The 23,563-nt window shown below is 40.8% G+C and overlaps 1 protein-coding gene across 1 annotated transcript in view; it reads left to right on the forward strand.

The window, feature by feature from the left end:
• The window catches only part of mgat5 (alpha-1,6-mannosylglycoprotein 6-beta-N-acetylglucosaminyltransferase), a 71,225-nt gene that overhangs the window by 1,512 nt on the left and 46,150 nt on the right, over positions 1–23,563 (forward strand). Inside the window, exons 2-3 of the mRNA XM_053314635.1 lie at positions 5,985–6,149; positions 21,645–21,721. Of these exons, the coding sequence (XP_053170610.1) occupies positions 5,985–6,149; positions 21,645–21,721 (242 nt within the window). The remainder of the gene's footprint in view (positions 1–5,984; positions 6,150–21,644; positions 21,722–23,563) is intronic.

Raw genomic sequence — 23,563 nt, forward strand, 5'->3', positions numbered from 1 at the left:
CGCCGTCCAATATCACACCAAAATCCATTTCATGTCCTTGATTAGATAGCGAGGCAGCAGGATACTCTGTGCTTCCTTCCTGCGCTCGATCCCTTGGTTTATTGTCCTGATCCCATCTGTATTGAGTTTAAGGTGAACCAGGGTTTCCTCATCTGCTACTCTGAAATGACCCATAAAATCTTAATGCATGGGAATTGAATACGGAAGCTCATTTGGAGCGCGGTTGGATGGTCGGTTTATTGTAAGAAACCCACCTGTTGAACAGCATGAAAGAACTGTGTCCTGGAAGCCTGAAGAAACTATAGAATGTAGTTTATTAACATACAAATTATGATAACATAATGCAAACATTTAACTGCAAACATGATTAAGTTGTATACATTTACTGATAAAAGAATGTATTGAACAATATATAAAGGAAAACATTTGCAAACTTGCTTTATCAGCAAGTTATCTTGACTCTTAACCTATTCAAATAATGTAAATAAAACTAACAGCTGGCATTAATATCATATCAAATTCCTTTGTCAGGGCAGCAAACATTTCTTATGTTTACAAGCATAGCCAAGATTTGAAAAAAGTCAACAAGTGGATACAAAGGCATGCGCATACATTCAACTGTTAGATTAAATAAATAAACATTAAATGTGTTCTGGTAACACACACTCAGTGCTTCAGCTTACATTGAATGCGTTTCAGGGTTCAGGTTGGGCTAGGTGACTACTCTCTCAGTCTCAGGTTTGGCTCAGACACAAATATGCAGGATTGTAATGTAATGCAATAGAAACTCATTCATGGAGGAATAACTACCAAGCAAGTGGGTTTTCATGCTTGCAATTTGACAGATAGTTGAAAGGGAAGAAAAGAAAAACAGAAAAGAAATATGATCATCCTGTTGAGCTCATTATCAATATTGAGGCTAGTATACTCAGTTTAACTTACATTTTTCTTCCATATTTGTAATTGATTAATTAAAAATGACCTATATTTCTTCATTTATGCCTGCTAAGGAGAGTTTTGCAGGTCTGGATAAAGTCTGTATATTTGTTGTAAATTGCACTGAATACACCAAATATACTGTAAGTTTTACTCATTTCCAATTCTTTATTGTGCAATCTTACTAATGTTTCACCATATTAAATCATACATGAACACATTAAATCCACCACATTCACTGCATTAAATCCAAATGAAAGAAATACCCAACAAATATCAAAAATCACCCTAAAATATCTGCCAAACATGCCATAACCCACACCTATGCGCTTTTTCAGCATTTTGAATTTTTTCGGTACACAGTAGTCACAAATGATGACTGCGTGAGGAAGCGATGGAGAGATGTGTCACTGTAAATAGAGCTCAAATGTTGATAACCTGCAGCTCAGCCTTCAATACAGAATGTGAGGACTCTGAAACTGAACTAATATCAGACTTTACAGCGAGGGATGTTGTGCTTGAATTAAATATAAGATGAGTCTGTTTCCCTGCAGTCATCCCATCAGTTCCACATGTGCAAACAGAAACACCTCATGCTATCCCTTCCTTTCACAACAACTCAGACATAACAAGGAGATGATCTTTCCCTTTTCCAGCCCCCTCCCCACCCTCCCACCTGAAATCGACCCTTGCAGCTTAGGTGTGATGAGCCACCTGACACCGTCTCCCGTTACTGCGCATCTCAACAGCCTTTGTGGGCTTCTTTTGTGGCGAGGACACACATCGCAGTCTGCCTCGTCCCGCTCCGTAGGACCGGTATCAGAGTTCAGGGGAATCCAGCTTCCCACAGCAAGCGTTGGGTGTGGTGTCAGCTTGTATTGCTGTTCTAATCCTGTACGTCCTCTGGAAGGTCATTGTGTGCTCCTTCTGCTTCTGCCTGCTCTTTGTTATTGAACGCTGGTTAGATATGGAGACCGCTACCAGGCCGGGTCAAAGCTTGTCATATGGATCTCACTGATGAATACTGAGGGCTTATGCTCCCTGGTAATCATTTATTTTTTAATGCTCTCGGGCTTAATGAAAGATCCCAAGTCATTGGAAATCCAGATTATTATCTTATATGACATTATAGTGAAGTTGAGTGTGTTTGCTGCTCCTGGATTAGTTTTTAAGCTGCATCACCTCACTAAGAAATATTGAGACAGGCAGAAATGTGTCCCTAGGTGTGCTATTAGTCATCTGGTTACCTGGCAGCAGTGTAAGTGTACAGAAGGACAAGCTAGATCATTATTCACAGCACCGTGGAGACTTCTCTAACTCAGTGACTAATGAAGGTCTCAGAGCCTCACATTTAATTATTGTAAAAATGTGCCTTAGTACAACGTGTGCTCCTTGACATTTGTTGTCTTGAACATCTTGACTCCATGTCTTTTCAGTTTTCATACAGGCCAAACTCTGCATCGTCACCTTGCATGTTTTCCAGAGTATCTTGTTTTGAGTATCATTGTTGTGAACCCACTGCATTCTTCACATCGCTTGTCACTCATCACTGGATGCAAATTGAAGTGTATTATCAATCAATCAAACTTTATTTATTTAACACATTTCATACAGGTTAATGTGAACAGAACAAGTGTAGGCCAATGAAAGCATAAAGAATGGAACAAATAACAAAGAAAAGAAAATGAGACCAATGCACATGAAAGAAAATAAGTGATAAAAATAATACTAATTAAAAAAAAGGTTTAGACATTTACATTAAATAAAGTAAAATAGTTAAGAGAAAATTAAAAATAACAGAGAAAAAGAGAAAAAGTTTACTAAAAGTGAAAACTAATTAAAAACTAATATAAAATATATAAATATATACATAGATAATAAATAAATATAATAGTAAAAGCTAGACTAAAGCCAGGTTAAAAATGTAAACTCATGTCTTTCTTAATAGAGTGCAGCATGTTTGCATTTGTGCAACTGGCTAAAATCACAGTCTGGACTCGCTGTTTACACATATTTGAGAAAATACTCTAAATTCAAAGGTACGCTAACAGGAAAGACCTGTCAGATGTCAGGGTCAGGTCTGTACATACAAGGAGCCAAAAGAACATAGAGGCAACACTACTGTATAACATAAACTTAAAGGAGATCTATGATGCTCATTTCCTGCTCTATGTTTTTATTCAGCGACTCCACGAGAGTAGCTTTGCATGATTTACAGTTTGAAAAAAGCTCTTTATTTATCTTGTATTGGTTCTTTGTGACCCCTTCTGTCTCTTTAAGGCCCCCGCTCTGTTCTGATTGGCCAGCTTCAGGAAGCCCAGTGAAGGGGCAGCATGTATCAGAATGGTGTTCAGTTACTGCTGATGAAAACTCAACATTTCCTGCTTTTGATACTTCATATTAAAAGCTTATAAATGGCTAAATAAAGAAATACTTTTACAGTCATTTAAATGTGTTCCTCACCAAATGAACAGAGCTTTGTTAGCAGCCGCTATTCTACAATAAAAACAGTTCTACAAATCTACATATGAAGATATACATATGGCACAAAATAAGGAAATACATTACAGGTCCTCTTTAACTTTGCCTTCAGTTTATCTGACAAAAAGAAAACCAAATATGAATGGTTACTTCCTTGACTGAGAAAAAATCTACAAACACTTCTCTGTTATTGCTGCTGGTTGATGCAAAACATATGTTGGGATATTTGTCTACCCAATTTCCACACAAGTCAGCTTCTCAAAACTAAATTTGCTGTACTTGTCAAAACATATGGAGCGAACAACACAACATACTGTGAAAAAGTGTGCTTTTGTTTTTTTTGTTTTAATACAAATGTCAATGGGATTTTGAATGAAGTTTTCTCATTCCTGGAACAGAACCTGGAAGTTGTGGTTTCACGTTAGCCTCCGTTGGCACATATGAGCGGCTCACCTTACCTATTGTACAGCATGGTTGAAACTGGCTAAACTACAAGCTGAAATATTAAACATTTGATTCCCTCTCATGCCCAGCCCTGACGCTAGTGGGCACAGGCATGTGTGCCAGAGGTGAACAGAGGGGGGCATTAACTCCAGGCGCCCCCCCCCCTGCCCCCTTCCTTTTTTCCCCCCTAATTATGTACAGCCCGATAGCTTGGCAAGGCCCCGTGCTCCGAATCTTTCCATTTGGTTTCTTCCTGGTCTCACTCTTGCTACGAGCTCTGTGCATCAGCTCCTCCCAGCGCACAGAGCTCATCCAAATCAGACAAATGCTCTGGCGTTTTCTCTTCACACCAATCACGCTGGCGCGCCGTGCCAGGGCCTCGTCGCGCCCCTCGCCAATCTCTCTGACTTGATGAAAACTGGCGTGTCAAATGCATCACTGCGAGGTGGGAAAAATGTGGCACTCGTATGTGATAGACAAGCTGCAATTATCATCAGCTCTGGGAAAACTAATGCATGATGCACTCCGAATCTCTGCTGTACACACAGAAGCCAATGCATACATAATATAATACACTGTTGGTTTGATGATTTTGTGCGGGGCTCTTTGCTGATGACAAATAGCACGTTGATGATAACATAATTGTGGTTGGTGGTTGTGTGTACCGGTTACAGCGACTCAACTTCACATTTCCCTCCTAAATGTCAGTGCAAACGCTGCAGGTTACAGTATCAGACAAATACAGCAAGATCTAAAAAATGCCACGTCTTAAAATCACGCTTGCCATTTTGAATGCGCGCCCTACCCCCTGTCTCATTACTGTTCAGCATCCCCCCACGACTGCCTGCCTGTTATGCCATTAGCTGTGTCCTATGCAGATAAACGCTCGTGGAAAGAAAGATGCCCACAGAAACGCAAAGACTCAAATTAAACAGCAAGGTCACTGGCAACGGCGTGGCGGCCCTGGTTTTACATTTAAATGAGCCTTGAGCCGGCTGCCTGAAACCCAACTAGTCATTGTAAAAGGAGATGAAGTGCCCCCCCCCCCTTCCTTAATACATTTTCAGACATAGTTGAGGAACGCAGCATAAATTACATGCATTCACTGTAACCATTAGCCTGGTGTTAATGAAAGAATTGGATATTTTCTCTTAATGCTCAGATACAGTTAATCAGATACAAATTGAGTCTATAAACCTAATTAGCCTCTTATTTAAGAGTTAGAGTTACTCTGATGTTGATATCTTACCTAAAGACTAAAATCTGCTTGTGTATATATTCTATCCCACATACTAGTATTTGATGTATTTATTAGGAACTTCTGTTGCTATCAAGGCTAGTTTTAGCTATGTTAGTGGTGTAATACTGTGGATAGTCTAGATGTCTGGCTCTTAGTCATTCCACCACTTTGATCCAGGTCCAACTACTGGGTAGATTTCTGTGAACTTTTGCCCAGACATTCACAGAGCATAGAGGTTCCTCATCCTTTGGTTAGATTTGGTTTGGTTTGGTTTGACATTTGTGGTTTTGAGAAAAAAGCCTCAACAAGTATTCGGCAGATTGCAAAGACATTTGGTGATATTTGAACTTTTTTATATCGGGTCACCGCTAGGTCAAAGCTTTAATTTGTCCAATACTCGGTTTATGACTAAATACCAGCCAAACTAATTCCCATTAGCATCAACTGTGCACTAGTGTGTGTTCAGTGCTATTAAATAATAGTAAAAGATGTGGTAACAGTATACATGTTAAATACCAACTTCGCCTGGTTAGTAATAACATAATACTGTATTATGGTTTGTTGGTGAATTAGCAGAACTTAGAAAATATGGTTTTCTAAATTCTAGTCAAGGAGGCTTTTGGCATGTTGGACAAACTATACTAACAGTAGTAAATGGTTTGTCCAAAAGAGAGAAGTGACACGTCATAATTGGGATCCTTGTCAAGATTGTTTGTTCATTCTATGCTTATATATATCGTTATCAGATCAGTATCGACCTCAAACATCCTGCTATGAATCTTCCATTATCACAACCATCTATATCAAGTGTAGGTTTTCTAGGATATTGGTGGCTAACATTTCACAACAACTCCAGTAATATAACACACATTCTCACTTTCAGACCTGAAGAAGACCCTCGCAGTGCTGCTGGATAACATCATGCTGAGGCTGGGCAAGCTGGAGTCCAAAGTGGAAAACATCTACAATGGCACAGGGGGAAACCTAACCAATGGCACCAGCACTGCCACACCCAGCAACTCCAACCCAGAGAAAGTTAACGTGGCAGGTTTGTCTTGGATTTTATTGTGTTTTTTGTGTGCTTGTGAGGGGCGAGGCGATACAGGAGAGGAAAGCCGGTCTTTACTTTATGTAGTTGGCTTCAGAAAGTTATTATTCACACGCACCGTGACTCATGTTTGGGTCAGTTTCCTCCAGTTTATTCTTCTAGATGAACCTTGTTGTTCAGGGTATTAAAACATGCAGCAAACATATTGGAGTTGATACCAATTAAAAGCTGATGGTTTGTGTTTTCTATGAACATGGCACGACCCCTTGTTTTATTTCCAAATTCCCACAGTGAAAATCTTTCCCCAGGCATGCACCCAACTAAACCCCTTCGCAGTATTGCACAGTGCACACCAGGCACTTTATAGGACCAGACCACATCCTTGGACATAATTCAAATAAGGCCTCCGTTCACGCTGCATGACCCTTTTATTAGTTTTCATTGATTTTCCTGCCAGCTTTCAGATGATGAATTCAGCCCAGCAGAGAGAGTCGAGGTGTTGGTTTTTTTCCGGGATCTCGAGACTCGCTCTGGGGTTGTTTGCGCAGCATTAAACAGTGAGAATGTGGCGTCTGTGCTCTGAAGCAATATATGCAGAATTGGATACGGCTGATTGAGTTGTACAAAGTCACATTTTGAACGGTTTGGATCCTGATGACAGATGCTGCTCTGGCATCTTTAAGCAAATGTTAAATCCTCCTTTGTAACTTTTTCTCGACTAGAATAGCAGTAAACCACTCAGAACATAAACATCACGTGAAAGCGACTGAACATTATGAGTGTTTCATAAGACTGCATGCAGCCCTCTGACTCACTGTAGCAACCGGACTTCCTTCTGTCTTTAGTAGTTAGTTTAGTTTGAGGACAGCTAGCCACTAATGCCACATCCTTTGAGTGTGATGTACATCTGTCTGACACTAAAACAATCATTTAGTTTAGAACAGGTGCTTTGTCTTGTTCTCTCCGACCCTCAAAGTGCTTTTCTCTTATCCTGAAATAAATTATTCTGCTCTATGATGAATTAAAGATAATGTAATCATGATAAAATGTACTTGGTATCTTTTTAAAAGCACATTAATTTCAATTGAAGGTAGATGTGGGTATTAGCTGACAATTAACACAAATTTACCTGGCAGCAATTTTGATTATAAATTAATCAGTTTAAATGGCAAAAATCCAACTTGTGAAGGTGCTCAAATGTGAATGTTTGCCAATAGTCTTAGTCAATATTGAATAAGTCGATAATATGATAGTGAACTGAACATGTTTTGGTTTTGGATTGTTGGTTGGAGGAAACCATTTGAAGAAGGGATTTCTCACTATTTTCGTACAAGCAATGAATCATGAAAATAATCAGCAGAATAACTGATAATGAAAATATCATGACTGCCAACAAAGGATGGAAGTTCTTATTATTGTAATATAAGGTTACAAACAAATACTGTGACTGTAAATGTCTGTTTTCAGTCTCATCATAGTGGACACTGCAGATGGGACACTAATCTCATACTCTGTTGTCCAGTCCGCTCTTGGCTAGAGCCCTTTGCTTTGGACCGATAGTAGCTGGACCCGTGACACATGTCAATAAAACTCCAGCACCCTTCACGGTCAATGCTTGAATCCTGAACGCAGGTCAAAGCAGCACCCCACATCTCTCTTGGCAGCAAACTAAAAGCCCCCCCCCCCCCTCCTCCCCCCCCAAGGACTCCTGAGTCCTCATCGGAGCATGTCTCCTGTCTCTGAGTGGGCGGCGGGAAGTTCCATTGCCAACTCCGCTAGTGCTCCTCCCTTGCTGGAAGGCAATTACAGAGATAGGAATCTGGACAGTGAAGGGAACACGCCTGCCTTTCAGAGAAGCTGCTATCAAGATGGAGATGAGCAGCAGCCTTGGGACCGCACCGCTTCCATACGTTTTCATCGCCAAGGACTCGGCGTGTCGGGGGCCGAACCTGACTCTGTCTCTCTTGAAGTAGAGGATGGGTTGAACTTGGCCACATCACACAGAGCGGTGATATTATTTGGAGGTTTACACCCTTGCATCTCTGCTTGAGTGCTAAATCTCTTCTTTTATCCCCGGGGAACAGGAAAAAAAGAAGATGTTCGGCTCAGTCACGACTCCCAAAAATAAATATCCATCAATTCACCTGAATGCCTTTTCTTTTGAATTAGACATTTTAAATGATGGGAAGTGACAGAGCCACAAACAAACACACACTCAGGAGCGACAATACATGTAGAACGAAATCTCATCATCTGCGCTGCTGGGGGATGACACAGCTTATTCTGTTTGTTGCTCTTGATTTATTTTCCTTCCCATGCTCGCTCTTTGAAATCCCACACTGCACAAATATGATCCAGGCTATTTTGAAAGAAAAACATGAATTGAATGCCCCAAAATGTTTAGGGACTCTTCTCAAGGCCTCTGATGATTTACTTAGGATGAAGAAAATGGGAGTTTACAAAAAAATCTGAATTGTATTTTAACCAAAAAAAAAAAAGATATCGTCAGACCCCATAATTGAACCTCCCCTCGACATGTAAGCGATGTCGCAACAATAAACCCAAATGTTCTTGATTCATTGCTCATCTCGCAAGCATTGCCACCCTGTATTAAATCCAGAAGATGGTATTTGGACACTGGATTCCTTTCGAAGGGGTGTTGCTAAAAAAGAAAAAGAAAAAAGAAGTTGGTTTGCAGGCTGGACCAAGTGGGACCAACAAAAAATAAAGGCAAAAATTAAAATTCAACAACAATAACTTGAGCTATAGCAACCTACTCTCTTCTTTAGCCTCACCTGATACCTCACTTTCAAAACATGAAGAATGACAATGACGCACACACACACACACAGAGTTATGAGTACATCAAATACAGATATAATTGCACAGATTGTCATTTACCTACCTCAACTTGACAGAGCCCCGTGAGTCACTGCTAAGTGCTGCTATCACTGATTACAAATGATCTGCCCACCATCACATCTCGAAAAGAAGAGGACTGAGCCCCTTCAACTAAATATAACATTGTGAAACACAGAATACTAAACTGAAACTGTGTAACAATGGTGCAGCGTGGCCAAAATTAATAGAAACACACAACTGAAACTAGCAATTTTAACACAAACCCACTAATAATCGTAGAAACCAGGGCTTAGTGAAAACGCCCCACTTTCATTGCTTTGCAGTCACGCTCCATTGTCTGTGCTATAGAAAACAGCACTGCTGAAAAAGATGCCTTTCATGCAGCAACACTTATTCTCTCCAAGCACAAGAATAGCTGAGGCATTCAGCCTTGTGTGCTGATGCATTTAGCAACAAGGACAACAGGCGCAGAAGGCCTTTATAGGATCAAAATGGGGTACAGGTATGGCTGTTATGTGCTTGTTACCAGCCCCATACTAACAATAGTACTGCATCGGCCTTGGTCTATTGATGTCCTTCTTTTTTTTTGTAATTTATTCTTTATATACTCACATATAACAAATTATTATGATTGTTGTCTACATTTCTATTTTCTACAAAATTTCATTATGTTATTTTATTTTTACTGTTAGCTATCTTATTCCTTGTGGAAGAGGATGCATGGGGTTTTGGATAAAAACTGTAGGCCTCATGTATTACTTTTCTATTATTTATACAGCATACAGCTGCGACTTCTTCAATAAAGAATTGTTTAAAAAAACAACAACAAGTCAATTGGCCTTAGTTGCTGCTTAGCAGGAGGCAGATGGGACCCGGTCCAACAGAGGCCTGTGACGCTTTGTCTTGCTGTGGTTCGCTGATGTGGCTAATCAACCTCCTCTGCAGTGTTTCATTTGCGAGCCTGGCCCATGGAAATGTAATCTCGTTCCACACGCACACACACACACACACACACACACACACACACACACACACACGCAAACACCTCGGTGCAGAGACAGATGTAATGAATGATCAGGTGGTGATTTGCAGCCACCTAACTAGCTCCTCACACCTCTCTCCTTCTCTGCGTCTCTTCCCCTCTGCGATATATCTCCCTACCCTATGCCAGTGTTTAAAGTTATCAATATCCCCTCCGTCTCTGCACACTGTCACTGACTTTTGGGGTGATTTGTCGCTTTCTGTCACCCTTGGCTTTTTTTTTTTCGTAAACAGAGACCCGTGCATTCACAGCTCAGGGCGTCTTCTCTGCTTTGTCTCCTGCATCTCAGCGTGTCATTCACAGTGAAAGATAAGATCCGTGGTGTGGATGTCAACAAAGGACAGAATTTCTGACCTGCTTTCAGCACGATTTCATTGGCTAAAAGTAACGCCTCTGACACCGAGCTTGGGCTTTTTTATTTGTGCACAGCAACTCAGAAAAGAGAGAATATCAGCATTCACAAAAGTCAAGCCACCATCATACTATTAGCATTCCAATACTAGAAACATCTTGAGTCTGTGGTCTCCATTATGTTCTGGAAGGCCTGTTTACTCCTTCAGCGTGGAGATCAATACTAATAATGTACACACAAACCCACTCAGTGCTAATATGTTTCTAAGAGAGGCTGTCTGCACCAACACATGAGCAAAACACTCGCATGAATACCGACACTCATCTTCCCACACTTTACTGTAAATGGCACAGCAGCATAGGGTATAATTGTAAACAGATTTCTAATAAATCATTACTTTTGTAGGTGTAATGATTCATATTAATAGTTTTGTTTCAGTGCTCTAAATAAAATATGTTATGTCATCTTTTTCTTATTCCTGCAGCTTATAATTCTTGGTCTAATTTGCGGATTTGCTTTAGTTGCAATGAGATGATACTAAAGAAATCCTGCCAACCAATCAGATTTGAGCCTGAATCTCTACCTCTTTTTTAATGTAGCAATGTGGCAAAGAACTCTTCCTCCATGTCCTGTGTGTGAGACCTTGATGTGACACAGCAGGCAGCACTGAGCCTCTCCAGGACTTTCCCTCTGCTCAGACCAGCAGGAAACGAGCACAGACAGCCTTTTCCACCTCTGTTGTGTGTTTGTGTGTGAGTGTATTTTTCCATTCGCGTATGGGAAAAGCTCACAAACGGTCCACACGAATATCTCGCAGGTCCCCCCGAGACCCCAATCCATACGGAGCGCTTCAGATCTTCTTATAGCGCCGTTGTAAACAAACAGCGCGGAAAGATTTGCTTTCATTACGTTAGAGCCGAGGAATGCCTTCCCAGGATCTGTTGACAAGGTTTTTGGGAAATCATCTCCCAGTTACATGTTAATCATTACATCACAAATATCCGTCCACACCTGGAAGTATATTTACATTTCCCCCTTCTCCAGAAAAATGTTGAATATATACAAAATACTTGACAAAAACTGAGAATGAAAACATCTTTACAATTCATACCAGAGATAGCAGTATCATAGCAACCGTGTGCTGCTGGACACCGAGGAGAGAGGAGATTTTGGTGACAATAAAGGAGGGGGGGGGGGTACAAAGCTATTTCACTGTCTCTTCAATTTAAACCTTTAACCCAGACTTAAGAACAAAAGAATGCACTATATGTGTGGGTTGCTACAACAGTCAGCATGGATTAGAGGTGCTGTGTGATAGATTAATACAACACAAAAGAACAAAACAAACTGGTAAAACCATCCAAAATGAACACAAGAGGACAAACACTCGCACAAATCAGCCACTAACTCATATGTTATCCCTGTGGTAAGAAACAAAAAAAGCACTTAATTGAGCCCTGAAAGGACCCATTTCCTCTTTAATCATATTTAATGTATCTAAATAGCAAAAGCAAATTCCCTTGACCCATTATTGCAAATGGAGGGGGAGAGCTCTCACATAAATACCAAATTTAGAGAAGAGATGGACCAAAAAAACTCACTTTTTCTCAACTCAACACACACACGCACACACACACACACACACACACACACACACACACACACACACACACACACACACACACACAGACACGTACACACATTGCATTGTAAGCTGCTTGTTCACATTTTATTCCATTTCCAGCATGCGTCATTAAAAGAGTACTCCATGGATTAAGAATTATGCTCCTGTAATATTGTCAGACTTATGATGGAGAGTTTAAAAAATGAATAATATTGTGGTGTTGTTTTTTTTTTTCAACGCTCTGTTCTAATTAGCAATGCCTCCCATAATACCACAGAATTCACTGTAGTCTATGAGAAGCATCGCTGACTTTAGAGTCTCGTCACCTGCTCTCTTTTTAAAAGGTGGTTATTATTGCAAGGTGTCTGTTTTGTCGATCGGCGGGCCCCAACTTCTCATTCGCTCCTCTGTTTGTGAATAATAGATGATGAGCGCTCAGACTGCAGTGTTTTTCTTGTTTCGTGTTTTTCTTTTTCTTTTTTTTCCCAAGCTATCCGCAACCTCATAAGAATTAAAAACAGCTTTTTGTTAATCAACCATGAATAAATCTCAAGTGAGTTTTGAGCATTTCAGGGAAAAATATACCCCTTCTTGCCCCCCCCCCCCCCACATACACACACACACACACACACACACACACACAAATGCACGCACGCACGCACGCACGCAGTCTGTCCTCTGTATTTTCCCACAGGCGGGCTCGTCTCTCCAGAGGTTGTGGTTGATGGAGGAGGCAGGGGTGGGACGCGAGGAACATCTGGGGCTGATGCACCACTGGCTGGGACACGTGTACCCCACTTTTTCGACTTGTGCTCTTCCTTCATCCTTATTTCAATTCAATGACTGCGAGCTAAACACAAATATACAACATTCTTTCCTTTTTTTTTCTCAGTCTCCTCTGCAATCTTTCTCCTCGCCCTCTGTTTTTTCATCGTCCGCCGCGCTCCATCTCCTTCTGCATCCTCTCTCTCTTTCTCTTCCTCTCTCTCTCTCGCTCCATCTCCATGCCAGGATTGTTATGTTGCTGGTTAAAGCCACAGCCCTGCAGGAACATAATCTGCTTGTCCTCCTTCTACCAAATATCAGCCATCACCGCAGGCACACGACATACAGTAATATACAGCTCATCTTACATCCACTGCACATCATACTTCCTGTCTGCTCTCCAGCTGAGAGTAGTCACACAATCTCACTTACTCGTTGTGTTATACACTCTCGTATGCATTCACACCTTTTCATGCTTGGAAGAAAAAAAACATAAAAATGGTGAGATCATATTTTTGGTCGTCGCTCCGTGGCTCTCAAGCTGCTTGTTTAATGACAACACAGAAATATTTCCAGCTCCTCCGCCGGGGCCCTGCGAGGTCAACTAAAGCAGAATGTGCATGTTTACAGGAAGTGAGCTACATATACAGCAGGTGATTGAAAATATTTTCTCAATATAAGCCTCTGAGAGGAAGTAGAGACACATTACGATGTCTTGTTTGTCGCCGTGTTTATTTTAAGAAACGAAGTTGACAGCTCTGGTTCAATTTCAAGTCTCCCAGCGCCACAACCAGTTCTTTGGCGACCCAAAACACTGGGAGCCCGGCTGTCTTAAACCCGCAGCTTTCCACCATTTGTTTGGATCAACAGCGGAACATTAGTCATGGCTTTGCAATGATGAGACTTAATCAAGGTTTTTCTGGCTGCTTTGCGTCTCTGCGTCGCTCTTGGTGCAAAATCCTCCCCTTGGATTTTTTTTTTTTTTGTCTCAGAGAACAGCGGGCCGATCAGATTGCTGGAGCACAAAAGAGGGATTGATTACAGCCAGACGCTGTGCTCTGTACAGCAACAACAGAAGGAAGGGAGAGAAAGAGGAAACTGAACGCGGGCTCGGATTTGGATTTTTTTTTTCTTCTTTCTTTACCTCCAGGACTCAACTGTGGAACACTCATGTGGATCAGAGGCAAGTGTGAGACATGTGTTTTGACCAGCTCCAAACACGTGCCCCTCACACCACGGAAGCCCCTCTGGTCCGCGTAACCCCGCTCTGCTCCTTTCAGGTGGCCCAGACCAGTAGTTTCCAGTGGAGGGTTCTCTGTAGTACGAGTTTAAGAGATGTTATCTGATGTGTACAATGAAACGTCATCATCATTTAAACTCTGCTACAAGAGAAGCAGTCGGTTGAAAAGGGAGCAGTCTAATTAGAGTTCATCACGGCCAACTTCAGCACATGACCCTCACGTGTCATTTTATCTCTCTGTCACTATCACATATGCTGTCCAGGTAGAGATATGTGCGTGTGAACAGGAAGTAATTTAGAATATTTTTAAAGGCCACAGCAAAACACACCCTGTTCAGAGGCCTGCACCGTGAAGTGAGATTAGCTAGGCACAAAGCAATGTTAAAATCAGCACGGTAATTTATGCTGAATGGCTAAACCTGCTCCAGAACGAGTTCAGTTCAGAGGAATAGATCAAAATGTGGCAACAGCCCGGCTACTAACCATTCAGATCACAGGGAAAATAAATACCGACTGAGACAAAAGCTACGAACAATTGATAATTAGGTCAGATTAAAAGCTAGTGTCTGTCACGCTAAATGACTGATGAGTAATCCATTACTGCAGCTCAAGATAACATGAAGCAACATTGAATATTCAGGCTATCATAAACACTATTCATCTAAGTTTATTCAGTGTGTAGTTAGAGAGAAGCATCAATGTAGAGACCCACTCTAAGATGAATGTACAGTATGATACAGACCAACTTGTCCACCTACAAAACTGAGAGGACACCATCCATCATTCTCAAATCAGGTCTTTAAGACAGACTTGTCTACACTGTTATTTAGGTAGTGATCCGATCCAATTTGTGTGTCTGGACATCACTAACCTGTCTGCATAGGTTGCTATGGTAATGATACAGGCTCCAGTAACTATTTATGCCGGTGATACAGCTTTCTAAACATGGAAGTATAAGAAATGGAGATCCATCAAGTCACGTTGCAGACCTCCTCCTGTTGACTCTTTCTCTCTGTGGTGTCCTGCCAGTAGCAGCACACACACAGACACTTTGAAATCCGACCTGAGTGGCCAGAGCATCCTGACTGAGAGACATCTGTAGAAATCTGATTGGAATGGCACTTCAAATCACCTCCAAATGTGGCTTGGATCTGCATTTCATGTGAGGTTTTTTTTTTGTTTTTTTTTTTGGTCATCCAGACTTTCTATCCAGCAGTCTGGATACAATCTGGACATGCCAAAAAATGCATTTGGGCTGGCAGCTTGAACAAGGGCCGATTGATGAGCCACTGCTGAGATGTACACACACAAACACATACACACACACACACAATCACACTGGACTGATACTTTGGATTCTTATCGCAAAGTGCATCTAAAATTAGTGTTGGCTCCCTGGATCAGAGGACACATTGTTTATATTTTTTCAAGCTTTCGCCTCAGCAGAATCACCATGAGGGCCTTTTACACATAATTAACTTCAAATCGCATTCTTTTATTGCCGAGGTGTCTTAAAAAAAACACATAACACTCCTCTCGTATGCCAGGAAATTTCACTAGTGTCAGTTATTTAGTTTCCACTGACCAAATTGTGTCACTTTAGCAGGGCATTGGCACATGTCTTGTTATTTGAAGGATTTTAGTTAGTTTAGCAGGCTCAAGATTGAAATCAACGAGAGAGAGAGAGAGAGAGAGAGTGATGGAAGGGGGGGGGGGGGGGTGAAAGTACAGAAGAAAGAGAATAACATAAACCAGATGTAACATAAACCAGATGTCCTCAATCCAATTTTGGACTTGTCAAATGTCAGATTACCTCATGGACTTGGACTAAAAGACACAAAGAGAAAGAGAGAGAGAGAGGGAGAGAGGAAAAATAACGCTGTGTGTAATACCACTTATTGTTCAGCGATGCTATTTAAGGGCTATCAGATGGCCAACGCTGTGCTAGGAACTGGCTAATAGTGACCTCAGTAGTGTGAGAGGCTCTCGGACGTCTTACGCAAGTTTGAATGATCTCATCTGTCCCCTTGCCTCTGCTTCTCTGTCCATGTAAAAATCACTTGTTTGTTTATATCATTAACCTCGTGGTGCTGTGTCTGTTTTGAATTAAACTCTATGGTGTCTGCTCAAAGCGCTGCGTGCATCGATTTTTAGAAGTAATACTCAAGTTCTTGTTGTTGTTTCCTGTTCTCCATTTTGGTTTTGGTTCTTGTGAATGCTAGACCAAGCTTGACTTATCACCTTGCATCACTTCCTAGGCATGTCAGTGTTATTTTGCACTCAACATCACCTCATTTACTCGGAAATCAGATAGTAGGTGTGAAGCATCCTGTGCGGGCTTATGTTTGATTTCACCAATTTCTTTTTTCTCGGTTAGCTCAGTTTGACTAAACCTCCTTCCCTGCCCCTGTGATGTAGCTCACCCTTAGTAGTTTGGCGGTATGAGGTGAAAAACGCAGGTGGAAGGGGTTGCTTTTGATATTTAAACAGCGAGGAATCTTTGAAAGAGTATCAGCTCTTATGTGTTTGATTATGAAGGTAGCTATATTTAGCAGCTCTTTGGCAGCAGTTCCTCTCTGCTTGATTAAAGCTAAGAGAAGATGTGCCTGGTGGCTTTGGCACAGCGTGGCTGAATGACAGAGAGATCAATGACAGGCTGTAACTGTGTTAGTCTGTTGGTGGGTTGGTAGGTATGCAGACTGGTTGGTTGGGTTACTGAAGGATGAGGTAATGGTTCTGGTATGCTGCACCTGCACCAGTTAATCCACTTTACCCAATGACGAAAGACAAGACAGGTTTCTCTTTAACACCTTCAATAAACTGAATTGCCTTAAACACTTAAAGGCAATAAAAACAAGATGGGACGCCGCGCCCTGGTAGCTGACTTTTTGCCATATAACCCCAATGTCTGCAGTTTGAATCCAGCTGTCATCTCTCCACTCTCCCTGTAATAAAGACGTAAACACTCACCCCCTTTGCCTCAGAAATATATTTAAAAAACCAAGATGGGAACCACATATTTGAGGGAAAGAGCCACTGTGTGTGAATCCTTTACACAAGTATAACATGCTTCAAATGTAATGAAAGTAGGAGAGGAAGTGGATGTTTATCTGAACATTTACTATGTTCAGATTTGCTATGTTCAAAGCTCAGTTTTAGGTTTGGGTTTCACTTCTCTTAAACCTCTGCAGTTATGAAAAAACTTTAATCCTCCCACTTGTTGCATGACTCCTGCTGCCCTTAGAAACAATAAGAAGCTCTTATTGTGTATTGTGTTCGTCTTGTGACTGGCTGACTCCATCAGGAAAGGATTGCCGGCCTCCCACTTCTTCTCTCTCTGTTTTACAACACAGCATGCTAATTACGTTAATCACCAGGAGCGTTGGGTCTGCCACTTAAAAAAATGATAGAAAAATAGCACATTCCCTGTTACTCCTTCCAAAATTGCTGTTATTAGTTAGATTGTTAGAGGCCTGCGCTGAGAGCTGTAATTAACTCTACAATGGAGACGTGTTAGAATAACCTGGAGACTGGGTCCAGGAATGAGGACATTTCATATCCCTTTTACTTTGAATGGTAACAGAAACCAAAGGGTGTCGAAGTCCAGCGTGCTCGTCATGTGTTTGTATGATAAAGTATTGGGAGGACTTCCATGTTTCTTTCTTCATGCAGATGGGATGAATCACATTTTCTGGATAATGAAACCTGAAACTGATATTTCAGGGGTGTGATAAAAAAGCTCTTTGTTTATTATATAAACGGTTTGTTATTGTTAAATCCAAAGAGTACATATTTCCAGTTTGTAAGAGCTGCAATTTAAACGACAACTTAAGATAAGGTAAGGTTAGATAAGATAAGATGTGTCTTTATTGATCCCCCTTGGGAGAAATGTAAATTGACACAGCAGTGCAGTGGAATAAAGTAGCAGTGTAAGGTTGTAAATGTACTATAAAATAGAAACAACACTACCATATAACAAATACCATATACAGTAAAGTGGAAATAAATACATATGCAAAGATATATACACTTAAACTGAAGATCATTAGCAGTGTCTCGTGCAGCTGTAGCATGTTCAAGTTAAAAATGAGGGTTAAAACTCAGCGACTTGTGCTAATTATCTGAGCAGGCCCAACAATAAAAATAGAAACCTCAGCTGTTGTTATTAATATACTCTGTGTAACCAAAAATCACTCATTCACACGTCTGCTAGCAAAAGACAGCCAGAGCGACGAGTCTTCCTCACTTTCAGACAGTAAGCTAGCATGTACTTATATAGTTATCCAGTGAAAAGACAGATAGTCTGTGAACAAAGCTGTCAGAATATCACAGTGAAACTTTTAAGCACCTGAAAAAGTGGTTTTAAGCTCGTGGTTTTAAAAGCTGTGGAGGAGCAGCGGTATCATTATCAGTCAGTTAGCTAAACATTGTGGTATGTTACTTAGCTGTAGTTTGCCATTATTATCATAACTAACCAACTGTGCAGCTGTTTTAATCAATAGAACTATATACGTATGTCTTTTGTATATTTTTGAGTGATACTAAGCATAGCACTAATGCAGTATGCTAGTAAATGAGAGCTAAAATGTCTAATGGCTAATGTTTCTATAGCCAAATTTACCTTAAAACAATTGCAATATTGGCCAATACAGAAAGAATTCAAAGATCAACAGACATTGATTTTCTATTATACATCTACTATACCCTACTCTACTCTACTACTATAATATATACAGTAACATATGAGCATATGAAGACTTATTCTTGTCCCCTAGATGGTGACTGAAACAGTGGAAAGTTGTGTCAGTAGTTTTCCATCTAACCAGTGATTCCTCCCTGATACACACCGCAGAGGAAGCCAGAAAGCGTTAAACTGAAACATGTTTTTCACACTAGTTTAGATGATGGAGCAGCACAGAGAAGGAAAGAGGGGGAGGGAAGCAGCAGCAGAAGAAGAAAAAAAAAGAAGAAGTTCACCAGTAGAATATCTGTTATATCTGTTTACTGTAGCTGCAAATAAACTGAATCAACGATGAAGGCCAGCTCCTGCTCCACCCTCCACCCACCACAGACAGAAGCCTGACCCAACGCTGGAGATACTGATTAGCATCACACACACACGCTCACTCACCTCCATAAACACACACACACCCTCCTCCCAAAACACTACTCACAAACTCATTACATCAGTCTGGTGTTTGCTTCTAAGCTTTTATCTATTCAGCGCACAGCTTACCATTATGCATTATTTATATACTGGCTATAAAGGTCAGCGGTGATGACGTTAACGTCTCTGAATGAGGATATCAAAAAGGTGATTATATTGAAGGGAAGCCTGCGTGCAATCCATGAATGTTAATCCGAGGGTGATATTGGCTTCCTGTGATATTGGAAGCAATGTGGAAAAAATACATCAGAGAGAAGAGAGATTCCTTCCTCCCCACTGCAGATATGTGATTTTTGTTTACTGTAGAAAGAGAGAGAGAAAAAAAAAACCCAGTTAAGATAGTGTCAGAGTTTACATCGCTGCGCACTGGATGAGGCCCGGCTCTCAGCCTCTTTGTGGTTTCCGCTGTTATGGAGTTTGGATTATCGAGCCAAAGGTGATCTTGTTGGCCGACAGTCATCCTCTGACCGCAGAGTAATGGGCAGTCTGCCGCTGTCATTCCAATGACTTACAAAGACCGTTCAGCTTGACCTTAAGTGCTGAAACTGCACCGCACACTGTAGAAAAACACACCGGTAGCATCTGTGTCACCTACAAATGTTAAAGCTTTAATATGAGTCTTTGGAGATGAGAGAAACTATTAAATCATAGCAACAAGACAGGAAATGTGAAATCTTAAAACAGCTTTGAAATGCCATGTCATCTATCTGTCTGTCTGTTGAGCTAGAGGGGAAATTGTCGCCTACGAGCAGCCAAATGATCCGTTACATTTTCTTGGCAAGGAGATGGCAATTCTTTATTTTTTTTCCAACGAACTGCTTATGTACAAGCTACTTTGGCAGGAAGCCACTCTTTCTTTTGGAGGTTCCTTTCACTTCTTAAGAAGCTAGTAAGCTCTTTCCAGTGGATCAGACATTTCACTGCTGTTCAGTCCAAGCAAGGTGTTAACAATTCATTTTAAATAGGTTATTAGTTAGCTAGCTTGAATCGATTATAGTAAGGCTGTCAGACATTTACTCTGGAAAGCCTTCTTCTAGTTAAAGGAAATACATTCACTTCTGGAAAACAACATCTGGAAGAATCATTGTGTTTATCGCCCAGCTGCAATAAACATAGTGATGCTTCACACTGTGTTTTTTAAAGGGTATAATTTAAAAAAAAAAAAATCCTTAAAACAAACACTCATGTACTAAGATCCTGCTGTCCTGTCTGTCAGCGTTAACCTCCAGGATCCAACAGAACAAGTTATGTCCTAAACTGTATACTAAACAATGAGTATGCAGTCATGGGAATCCTAAACAATATACGCATGACTCTGATGGACCAGTGACTACACCCTTGTTTCATTGTCATCCTGTTTTTCTACTTTTCATCTATTTATTTATTCTAGTCCAGCTCATCGAAGCAGACAAAACACACCCATACAAAAAAAATGCTATTATGTTTTTTTTCTCACTGTCTTATCATAGCATGTACATTTCTCTAGATCTCTCAGCACTGTATCAGAGTTCATTATCAGTGTCATCCATCTAGTGTTGTACATTTTGTTCTCTCTGTGTATCCTGTCTATACACAAAATATGAACATGTATGCACCACATTTACAGATTCAGAATGAGCCTAATTTTTATTTTGCATATTTGTGTATTTTATATATCAACATTACATATTTATAGTGAAAATATACAACTCTGATGTACTTCTCAGGTGAGCCAGTGTAGAAAAGAATGTTGCATTGACCTCAGTGACAAATTGATTGTGTTTCCTGTCACGGCTTCACAGTCACAGCCTGTGTTTCTCCAGTTGAACACAGCTCTGACACAGCTGTAGGAGAGTGAACAGTAAACAGTCTGATATCAATCAGTGAGGTGAAATTACATACGGTAACGCTAAGTTAAATTGAATCCCACATGGGAACAGAAAACCTCCTCTAACAGTTAAACCTACTGTATAGAGAAGTCATTAGTAGATGTTGAAACACAGAATGACTGTAGCTAAAATTTCAAATAGTGTAACTTAAGTTGACTTTGCAAATCACTTCGGCATCTCGGTGACAGCAAGCAAAAGACAGAAAGTTTCGGTTTCTCACCCTCGTGAACAGTCAGACTCTTGTGTGAATTGACAGAGTGTGACTGACAGCTAAAGCACACTGTGGTAAACGATCAGTGACGGGTTGGACTGAACCAACTCACAGGGTGGTCCAAGAATGTGTGATTTTATAGCTTGTTTTTGTCATTTGCTGAAACGATTGATTTTGAAATGTAATCAGGTGATAGTAAAACCATGACATTTCTCCCCTTTATTGAAAAATGGGGCCGTATTTGCTCCACTTGCTCAGGCGCCTCTAAACCTTCAGACAATGAAAGAATTTTGGAGCCGACTCATTTGACCTTATTGATCGTCTCTCCCTCTCTCTCTCTCTCTCTTTTTCTCTCTCTCTCCAGACCTCCTAAATGGAGCCCAGGAGAAGTGTGAGCTGCCGCCTTTGGATGGTTTCCCTCACTGCGAGGGCAAAGTCAAGGTGAATGAGACACACACACACACACACACACACACACACACACAGAGTATACACACACACACACACACACACACACGTATAAACACAACCTCTCCATCTCTGCGTGTTTGTCTTTCACGCTGTTGTTATCACTATGAATAGCTTGAAATAAAATAAAAAAGAACTAGGTCGCTAGCTCGAGGACAGAAAAAGCAGTGCCTACAGAAATTCTAAACTACATCAATTGAAGATCCATAAAGAAAAAGAAGAAAAAAAAGATTACCTCATACCCACACGCCCACAGTTTGACTGACAAACGTTCTTCAGGGACCAAAAACACCACAAGCATAAACAAGAATCTCGTGCTTTACCACCATAATGCTTTCACCAGAAAAAGAGAATCAGGAGCGTAAACAGGTAACATATTGTGTTGATGTGATACGCAGGAGTTTGTAAGGCAGTGGTGCGGACTGTTGACTAGCAAAGTATGTTACAGCTTGATGTTTATCAAGGCAGAAAGCAGTCTGGATTGCACCTGTTAACTAACTGGTGCAGCCAGACTTTGAACCATATTGCAGAAATGCAGGTGTTTAGAATACATTTACAAACGCGACCAGTGGTGACAATTACATTTAAATCTATCATGAACATGTTTCTCTACTACTGTTATATCCCTTTTTATGGTTAACCAATCAGAAGGAAGTGAGCTATCCATTCCACCAAGACATTTTTTTTTCTTTTAAGTAATATTTTATTTTTATACATGCTATTTTCTACAACTCATGAGACAGAAGTAATCCTAAAAACAAATATGTTAAATAAGTTAATTGGGGAAAAATACAAGTAGACTGTTTTACATGTAATAATGATGCACTCTACATTTAAAACATACAGCTACATCATTTATATAGACACATACAGTACCAGTCAAACGTTTGGATACACTTTCCCATTCATAGAAATGGGGGGCTGTGTCCAAACTTTTGACTGATATCCTGCACCAGAAGATAAAGTATCAGACTACTTGCAGAAAATGGACAAGTTGGTACATTTACATTTTTTTCTTTATTCGTAATATAACTGTAATTTGAACTCACTCAGAATCCTTTATTTTTCTTCTCGATTTTTATAACTTACAGTATCCTGAATTTTTCCGACTGAGCTCCAGTTGGTCGTTTCTCTCTCTAACCGAGGGAAACAGCTGTCAATGAGAACAACAGACCTGTATGAATCAGAGGTTGGAGTGGTGATTCACGGGGTCTGGAATCCATTTGACTGATCTAAGACTAGCATTCATTTCCCTTTCAGCTCTGGTTTGATCCACCTACATCCCGAGTAAAATACAGTTCAAACTCACACACTCCCCCCAAGATCCAAACAGTCCATGTGCAGGCTGGAAAACTAAATGTCACACACACACACACACACACACACACACACACACACACACACACACACACACACACACACACACACACACACACACACACACACACACACACACGTCATTTCAATTTTTGACAGTGAGGCTACAGCGGGACCACACACAGACAGAGATGCATAATCTCTACTGAGACACACACACACACACACACACACACAAACACACACACATGTACACACAATTACAGTCCAATGTATTTCCTTGGGGGGGTTTGTTGGTGTGGGTATGGGCGTGGGTGTGTGTGTGTGTGTGTGTGTGTGTGTGTGTGTGTCTCCCTGGAGCTGATAGGGGCCTATCACACACACCATCTGCTCAGCCAGTCCCAGTCCTCCACAGATACTGTCAGCATTTCCAACTGGGCGCCAGGTGATGCCAAAGCCTGCCTCACACACACACACACACACACACACACACACACA

The sequence above is a fragment of the Scomber japonicus genome, chromosome 24 (assembly GCF_027409825.1).
Source record: "Scomber japonicus isolate fScoJap1 chromosome 24, fScoJap1.pri, whole genome shotgun sequence".
Lineage (NCBI taxonomy): Eukaryota > Metazoa > Chordata > Actinopteri > Scombriformes > Scombridae > Scomber > Scomber japonicus.